We start from the raw sequence: 9440 nt of genomic DNA on the forward strand, positions 1-9440 counted from the left end.
TTACTGGCACATTATGGTTTTCTTAAGCATGATCATTTTTGCGTCTTAATGTGTAATCGATGTTGGGTACCATCATCATACATACCTTCATTATTGACTCTCCCTGTTTCAGCCAAGGTTCTGTGTCTTCTAATGAGACTATCTTTATTCAGGTTTGTGTCATTTGGTAAATCATACACAGCGTGAAAAAACTGACAACCATGTGTGTTTTGATGAAGTGTACAAACACACAGAGGAGACTATATTAGAGGAATAGAGTGTGCGGAGCAGTTCTGAGTAACGTGAGAGGGTGGTCGAGGCTGCAGATGCGTAATGAGAGGGGGAGGGTTCCTGCGAGTGGGCTGTTGAAGCAGGGAAAATCTCCCTCTTCTATTGATTTCCCTTTCTTTGTGCTTTCATTGTGGCGGAATTAGGGCTTAGGTGATCTAACTACCTCAGATATGTTTACGCTGTGATGCTGAAGTCGATTTTTGTGGAGGTACATTTGCACATTCTTGGGTGTTTACTTTGAATTTAGCCCTGTGTGTGTTGCTTTAATCTCAGATTGTTGTTTTGAATTGTTGGAAGACATTTTGATTCTAGTCAGGAACAGAGGATTGTGCTTTACAGTAGATCTCCATTACCTATGTTGATACAAAAGCTAACCAAATATGATTTTAAATAATGTGTTTACATTCCTGTGCTTGTATTAATAGATACCAAGCAAAGGTATTTAGTGGGATAAATGTATTGCAAACGAAGACCATATTGTTTTGTCAGTGAAGAGACTTCAGTATACACATTATTTATTTGTATTGAACCATGGGTTGACTATAAAAAAAATCTGTTCTTCACAAAAAATGCTTCATATTTCTCTTATTAAAGTACCATAGCTCTCAATACACTCTCTTGCCAAGGGGACACAATTAGACCATTAACATCAGCCTATTAAACTGCAGTGAATTGCACTGTTGAATTAATTATTGACTAGCAAAGCTGTTGCTAACAGCTCAACTATTGTGTGACAATAAGAACACAGGAGAGAGAATCATCAAACAGCATTTATTTTCTTTATTTAATAGATTTTTTAGATAAAACTAAGAATGACTATTAAGTGTAATTGGGCATACATATATTTAGTGGTTACATGCAATACTCTTGCAGAATGATCAAGTTTGCATTTGGCATGAAGTTTGTGTTTTTGTGTGATTTTCATGTGTAACGAAGCCTGCATGAATCTATAAAACACATCAATCACAGTCATTCCAATAAAGGTTGTGTCTCAAAGACCATCATTTTTTTATGGTAAAAGCCTCCAAAGGCAAAGTTAATATCTGTCCAAGCTCATATCCTCCTCCTCCTTCTCCTCTTGTCGGAGGTCAGTGGGAATGTGTTGTTGGGACTGTCTATGGTTTTCAGCGGTCAGCGTTCATCCTCCGGAGCTTTGCTGGCAGGTTGTCCTCTGGCCTCCGTCCAGCTGACAGCAGAGGGCTGTACACGGGCACCGGAGCAGGGGACAGCGTTGGCGTTAAGCTGGGTTCATACAGGTCTCCAGTTGACTGGGTCATGGGTTCGAAGCCCACCTTGAGGGCCTTGAGTTCCAGCCGGTTTGCCATCTCGGGTCCTTGCGAGGAGCTGAGGCGTTGCAGCTTCAGGGGCAGGTCTCCTGTGCTGCAGGCCTTCTCCGAGTGCTGGGAGCTGAGCCGGAGCACCTTCCTCTGCAGGTCATCCTTCCCCGAAGAACTCATCCTCTGAAGCTTGCTCGGCAGTCGACCCCCAGCCCCTCCCCTTCTATCCTCAGATGTGTTTATGCAATCCACGGAAAACACCCGGTCACGCCGGGCGCCGTGACTCTCATTGAGTGTGTGGGTGGGAGTGGAGAGAGGTGAGGGCAGTGCATTTTTCTCTTCATGCTCCTTGACACTGTACGGTGGAGTCGGTACCTCAAACGTGCTGTGGAACTGAGAGTAGTCTACCCTGAAAAAGCCCTCCTCCAGGGACATCACCGGCAGGAAGCGATGACCCCATAAAACCTCGTCCTCGGTATATGATGTCCGTGCCTGGCATGTCATACCTAGGAGACAGGGTAGTAATAAGTAAATGGAGTTTAGCTCCATTAAAACAATTATTAAGTGTTAGGAGGAATGTGAAAGGGCAGCATTCCCTCCCATTATCTCTTTTTCCGCTTGGCTCGTCCTTATTGCTTATGGAAACACCGCTTCATGCTCCTGCTTTTTCAATCTACCACCTAGATGCATTTAGTCACATACTGGAGATTGAGTAGATTGATGCAAATCCACTTGGAAGGATTCCTGCCATTTCCCAAATGGTTCATGCAAGATGATACACAGATATTTCAACTAACAATTATAACTATTGTCTGTCCAAATCGTCACTTCTAATGCACTCAAATGGAATAACTTTGTTTTGAAATTAGACAAAGACATTTTTGTATAGCATTTCACAACGGGATGTTAATTTGTCTCTAAATGTTCCTTCCTGGAGGTCAAATTAGTGCTATTTGTTTCCCTGTAATGCTAAGTGATTCCCATTGTTGCATGCTGTTAATGTGGGTTAAAGGTTAGTGGGGCTTGTTATCAGTGTGGCTCGTTGGTCGTGATAATTGCCTGTCAAGTCTGGACAACAAAATAAGCAGTCCCCCAGCACCCTCCGTACCTCAATACATTAATGTCAAGAGCCATGGGTCCTGTCTGTACAGGTCTTTAGTGTCTGTAATGTAGTGTCTGTGTGTCTGATGAACACAAGATTACAACCTTGAGAACTTATTTAAAAATGTTCTTGACATTTTGATGCTTATTGTAGGTTTTCCAGAATCCGTAACTAGTTCATATTCTCTGTTCCAGTGGCTCAGCTTCTACCTGAGCCTTTCACTAGGACCGCCAGAGGTCGCTGTATACCTAAAACCGCCAACGGGTAAAATGTACCCGCTATAGATTTTCAAGGTAGAATGTTCTTTTATTTATCATACAGAACAGTGAGTTTTGATCGCACAGGGATGAAACTTATACCAATAGAATCTGTGGACTCTCAGCTTTTCATATGATATAGGTTGTGCAGATAACATGAAGTTTAAAATATCGCTAAGAGTGCTGATTTAAACGCTTGGTGTTAGACTTGTGTTTTGTTTAGGTACAAATCTCTCTATCTCTCTCTATCGATCTACTGTTCTATGAACATATAATTGTCTACATAAATAGACGACGCGGACCACTTCTCTCATTCCGAGTGTCCATCCTTCTTCAACTGGCACGTAACCTGCACACATGCATTACGTCCTCAACGTGAGCTCAGTCATCCAAGAGTATTCTCCAAGATGTTACACTATCTATAACTATTTATCTGTCTATCTCTCTCTCTATCAATATATCTATCTTTCTCTCTCTCAATCTATCTATCTCTCTATCTATAAGGAACCGCAGTAGACAAAAGGCGTTGCTATAGCAACAAGTCATGTTTACGCTGCATTTTCTATGAGGTAAATATTACCCGTTGGCGGATATAGGTATAAATGGCATTTTTTTTGGCGATTTTTTCAATCTGACTTTATATTGACAATTGTTAACAACAGAGGGTGCTACATAACACACTTTCAGGAAAAGTCACGGACTGGGAGACTTTAATATGTTATTGAACAAAAGTTACATACAATCAAAAAACAGCTGCGGGTAAAATTTACCCGTTGGCGGTTCTAGTGTTAAAAACTACAGTAAGCTGTAGAGTAGGAGTCTGAGTCCGTCCCTCTGAGGGAGTGTTATGTCATAGCCTGATGCTATTCCAGGCTCACTACTCATCTTTATCCATAGAAAAGTCAGTTCTACATTTACACAAAGGTTGTTTTTTTCTTAATTAGCCCAGAGGCTTGGCTTTAATCACAGTGGGGAGTCTAGGGTAAATAGTGAGCTGAGTTGTGTTCTTTCCATAAATATCTGTTTATCTGCAGACAATACCGGTCAGTGGAAAACCTTGTGGGGTTAGAGCCTAACAGGCCTGCCAGTGTTGTTTCATCATGCAGGCGTCATATGGGTATTCAACCAGCTGGTTAATGTTTACTTCATCTTGCATACAAATAAAAGCCCTCAAGACAACTATGCAAACACTTGGCAGAAGGCGAAGAGGGCGTCCCTGAAGGAGACTTTATGTAAAATTGCTGCCAGGAGCTTTCACTGGCACTGTTTACAGAACAAATTATTATGCTTTGCCTTTCTCATGAGATTCTATTTCAATCGGGCAATGTCAACTCAAAAATAAGCTAAATGAACAGAGAAAGAGAGAGACATGTCATCTGCATATATGTGTAACCTTCATAGAGAGTTAGTGCAGTAATTGTTGCTCTTTCGGCATCCATCGCTTGTTACTTGGTGAATCATGCTACTATCAGCATTACTGTGCTCTTTCCATTCTTGTCCATTTGTATTGACAGAATATGAATTTGGTCTAACAATCATCGGGTCTATTTTGTAAATTGATTTGGTCTTCGCATGTTTTCTAAATTGTCGATTTTGGATTAGGTCCCAACCTCCTTCTTTTTTTTTTAGGTGAAAAACATTTATTTCAAGACCATTAATTATCTGAACTGGATTGATTAGATGATGGCTTAAAATACTTGTATTGTACAGTATAGTTGTGTATTTGATACAGTGCTGATGTTGAGTCTAGTTTTTGCCAGAGTGATAAAAATCATTGAGCAGAAAATAATAAATGCTGTCCATGAAGTTCTAGAGACCTTTTCTTTGGTTAAATAATGAGTTTTATTTTAGGAATAAAATTGCCCCCTGTCTCAAAACACATCTAAAAAAAACACCAGTATTTATAATATTACTGCCTCTAAGACACTAACTATTCCACTAGTATGCATTATAATGGGTCTGGTTGAAACAGAATTAACATGAGTTAGGGACACCATCAACAACCTGAACAGCATGTGGGGAATACCTGTTAATGTGTTATTGGATTAACAGGGTTAATGGGATGTGTGTCAGCATGAGGATGATGGGATATTGTGGCCCATTGAATGTGACACTGCCAGGGCTTCCCTTCTTTACTCCTCAGCTCCGAGGGCCACAGCACTGCGGCACTAAACTTCTGGCTGCCCTCTGATTTAATGGCATTATCAACAGAGCACAGACTGTGCCTTTACGCTTCCCTGCTGAATCCTCCCTCCTGCTCTAAGACTATTCAGCTCTGTGGTTTATTCTACAAAAGAAACAACATGAGGGTTCTAGGGGATGGATAGAAGCGGAGCTAATAAGAAAGGAGGGATATGGATTTTTTCAGTTTTGGACTTAAGGGAAGAATCATTCTGTTACATGTGCCATAGAGAGAACGGTGAGAGTCCTCCAGCGGCCTGTAGTTAACAGCAGCGGCTGTATAACAATGTCTCACAGGCTCAGAGTTACCTCTGATCTCAGTCGTCATCTGAAAAATGTAGTGGAACTTCAACCAAGACCCAGGGTCATCCATCCAAGTGACACACGCATCCATGACCACAGGCTTTTATTATGCATAGGGTGGGCTTAAACCGATTCTGCTGTAATAAAATATCCCTCATAATGAAATCATGGTGTCATTGTTCTTATTCAATTTTGTTCAGTTCCTGTGTTCTTCAAATATGCAAAACTGAGGCAGGGAAATGAGATTTCTCAGAGTTTAGATTACGTAGTATCTATTACAGTATACGAGAATGTTTTGTGGGTTCATATTAATATAGGAATTTACATTTAGATTGAGAGTAAGGAGAGTGAAGAAAAGAAGACATGAGAATGGCATATAAGTGGATACACAAAGCATAAAATGAAAGAAGTGCAGTGAAGGGAAAGGAGTTTAATTCAGGAAGAATCTCACCAGTGGTTTCCACGATGCCTTCGAGGATAACGACAATCTCAAACTGTTCGTTCATTAGGGAGCGCTGGGATAAGTCGAAAAAAGGGCTCTTGGGATTGATTTCGTGGCAAATAGTGAGAGGTGAAACCAAGAAGAGCTGGTCTGCTCCTGTCCCAAAACCAACATCCAGTTCACACTGGTCCAGAGGCAGGAACTCGCCCTCAGGGGTCTGACGAGACTGAGAGTTGAAAAGAGAGAGAGAGAGAGAGAGTTGAAAAGAAGAAGACAGACGGAAGAGCCAAGAAAGTTAAAAAAAAGAAAGAAAAGAGTCAAATTGTTAGTACTGACGGATCAATACATAAGCAACAAGGGGTAATTATAAAATTAATTTAATATGAGGGATCTTAACGTGATTAATCAGAGATTCTAAGTTTACATTTTTTTATTTTGTCTTGGCTTTATTTTCTTGTGAATGATTGGATACGTTTACCACTGCTTGTCTCAAACTGCAACTTAAATGAGAACAAGTAAGAGAATGAGAAGTTTGGTAGAAATTATGATAACTCATAGACGGCTTCAACGCGACAAGAATCCCCAACCAGGCATAGGCACTGGATATTTATCAATCTAGTTTCAAGGGAAGCAGAGGAATATCATGCTCAGCCTCTTCCTCCAGAGCGGGGTGATGGTATATAACTTAACCTCGGATGCAACAGTCGGCTTGCACGCTAATGGACGCTAAAGTCCCTCAAGAAAAGCTAAATCGACTTTGATAAATGGCTCTGTGGGACACAACCTTTTTGACTTTTAAATCATGTTTATAGTATCCCTGACAAAATATGGGAATATTAGCAAAAATGGGTGGGGTCTGCAACAGTAAACATTTCTAATGATCCCCTGGATCTAACTAATTAATGTATCTGTGATCTGTTAATTACATCCAGTAATTTAATGTTTATAATCATCTGTTTTTCTTCTGCTTCGTTGAATCTTATCGTGTCTGATTATATATTTATGATAAGACTACTTATATTTCTTAAAAATGAAAAATACATATATATATTTGTGCCCTGTTAGCAGTGGCCACAGAATATGTGCATCACTCACATTTTTAGAAGAACTTGCATGTATGAAATAGCCGTGTTCGGACAGGAATGGCCCACCGAGTGTTAACTGGTGCAGAAGCATTTAATTGCCCAGATGAGGCTCAAGCACCGCACCAAAGCCCTGAATGTGTTTTTCTTCTTTCCTGTCTTATTCTGTCTAATCAATCTGTTCACCTGTTCTCCTCGTTTGCCTTAGCTGCCTGTGTTACCCTGCATTCACCTTTAAATGTTGGGCCATCTTCTTACATCTGCTGTCAGAGAGAGGCTTGTGGATTTCCTAAAACCTATGTGAAATATTTAAGTATATAAACTTGAAGGAATGGCCGACCCCTTTTTAAAGAAATAATGAAACTTGCTGCCATGCCATTAAAGAGAAAACATCTGACCTGCAAAGGTCATCTTTGCAAATCAACACCTTTGAGATAACGAGGAGCTGGTTGGATTTCCATAAGCATAACATAGGTAAGTTTATTCTGTTTCCAATGTAAGCGTTTATTTTTTCTACTTAAAATAACATCACAAAGAGGAAATTACAACAACAGAAACAGTTTATTTTTCTAATAATAATTTTAAAGCAAAAGATTTTTCCTAAATCACATCCAACCATTAATTAGTGACTAGCCACCCACCCACACATACATTCTCACAACAGTTCATAAAAATCTCCCACACAGTCCCAACCCTCTTCGATACAGTACAACTCTTTCTGCCTTTTCTGGATCTTTTGTTCTTGTTCATGCCAAAATACTCAACATTTGAATTTTTCTTTTCTACAAGGTGTTCCTTTCTTCCACTTTTATTACTGATCCATTTTCATTTAGAAAAAAATATATTATTTGTCAATAGTTTTGAAAGAGTGGAAGATAAGAAAGATAGAGATTCATTTGAGGTTTCAGGGTGTGAGCATATTATTTTAATTCATAAATAAATTGGCTTCTCTATATTTCTGGTTCTGTCTTCTCTTCCAACCAGACCTGACTGCCGCAGCTAATATTCGGAGCACAACTACACCCTGACCTCGCAGTGACATTACCTACCCCCCCCCCTTGTATGTACATACCACACTAACAAATTATCTGATTTATCTCACTGAGCTCTGATGAATCAAAACCAACTTGTGGAAAATCCATATTTAATTATCCTTTTGGGTGATATTGCTGCAAGAACACCTGTACACAATAACTGCTCATTATCATTAGAAAGGCATTGTGGCTCTGATTCATGTGTTTCAGTTGTGTGAATGATGCTCATGGATGAAGACAGGTGATAAATACAAATGGATGACAACTAAAGTGGCCTGATCTTCCTACCCAACTCCACTCCATGCTCTGCCTGGCCTTCATCAATCAGCAGCCTGAGAGTGGATGGAGGTTCTTGTAGGCAATCAGGTCGGCTGACAAGCTAACGGCATCTCATGGCTTCCCTTCTGCCAGATACCCATCTTACATTTCAGACAATTCAGGCAGACTAAGTGAGTGATTGGTCGAATCAGATCAAGAGCGAAATTAATTGGACAACTCAACATGGGATGCGATGCTCATTTTTCTACTGAACTCCAAAAATGGAAATATGTAAACGTATATGTTACGTGCCGCAGTTGGTGTTTTTAAGTGCGTTTCTCTCTCTCTCCCTGATTGTCTCCAGGTGTAGCCTCTCCCCCAGGTGCTCCCAATCCCCAATCATGGCCTCCTGAAAGGACCTTAGGAAGGCTGAAGTGGCTCCTCTCCTTCTCCTCTGGCTGCATGTGTGCAGAATGTTCGGAGGCTTGTTTGAGACGCGTTGCGGCTCGCCTCGAAAGTAGACGAAAATAGCCGATTGCAGCCGGGGGAGGTCTCAAAAAGCTTGCCTGAAGTCGGACAGATCGGAGTCGGCTTCTTCATCTTCTTCTCTGGGTTTTTTGGCGGATTGCAAACAACTTTAAGGTGCTTACTGCCGCCTCCTGAGTCGGCTTGACTTGGTTTGCATTGATAAAGAATGCAGAAATGTGTTTAATTGTTAATGTCAGATATACTAAGTAAATACATTTGTTCCTGCTCAAGATTAGATTCAACTCTATTGTTATTGCACATATTACAGGTACTGAGACAACGAAATGCAGTTTAGCTTCTAACCAGGAGTGCAACAAGCAGTAAAGTGAAAAGTAATGTACGCAATCTACAGAANACTGCCAGCCCACGGAGCTGTAATAATGGATATATTGCACATGTTTGCTGTAATTCATCATTTGTAAAATATTATACTATATGGGCTGTATGATGTAAATCTCGTCAATTCGCTTTTAACGGTAGTGCCTCTCAGCCACCGTAGTGTCGTGTCAGGTGGGCGTGTCGTGTAGTGTTGTGTACTGTCCGCGGCCGCAGCTAGACCCTTCTCTTGTTATGGAGCTTATCAGCTGAGAGCAGACGTGTTTCCCATGATCCTCTGCGGCACTCGTATAGAAACTGAAGGCTGCAAGACTAGGCTTGTTTGAGACGCGTTGCGGCTCGCCTCGAAAGTAGACGAGAATAGCCGATC

At 40.8% G+C, this 9440-nt stretch overlaps 1 protein-coding gene across 1 annotated transcript in view; it reads right to left on the minus strand.

The window, feature by feature from the left end:
* Positions 1 to 1011: 1011 nt before the first annotated feature.
* Positions 1012 to 9440, minus strand: part of LOC104946854 (G protein-activated inward rectifier potassium channel 1-like) — a 17168-nt gene continuing 8739 nt past the window's right edge. Inside the window, exons 2-3 of the mRNA XM_010772745.1 lie at positions 5842 to 6058; positions 1012 to 2053 (exon numbers count right to left, since the gene is read on the minus strand). Coding sequence (XP_010771047.1) covers positions 1395 to 2053; positions 5842 to 6058 — 876 coding nt within the window. The 3' untranslated portion in view covers positions 1012 to 1394. The remainder of the gene's footprint in view (positions 2054 to 5841; positions 6059 to 9440) is intronic.

This window comes from Notothenia coriiceps, unplaced genomic scaffold (genome assembly GCF_000735185.1).
Source record: "Notothenia coriiceps isolate Sejong01 unplaced genomic scaffold, NC01 NC01_scaffold00011603, whole genome shotgun sequence".
NCBI classification, from domain to species: domain Eukaryota; kingdom Metazoa; phylum Chordata; class Actinopteri; order Perciformes; family Nototheniidae; genus Notothenia; species Notothenia coriiceps.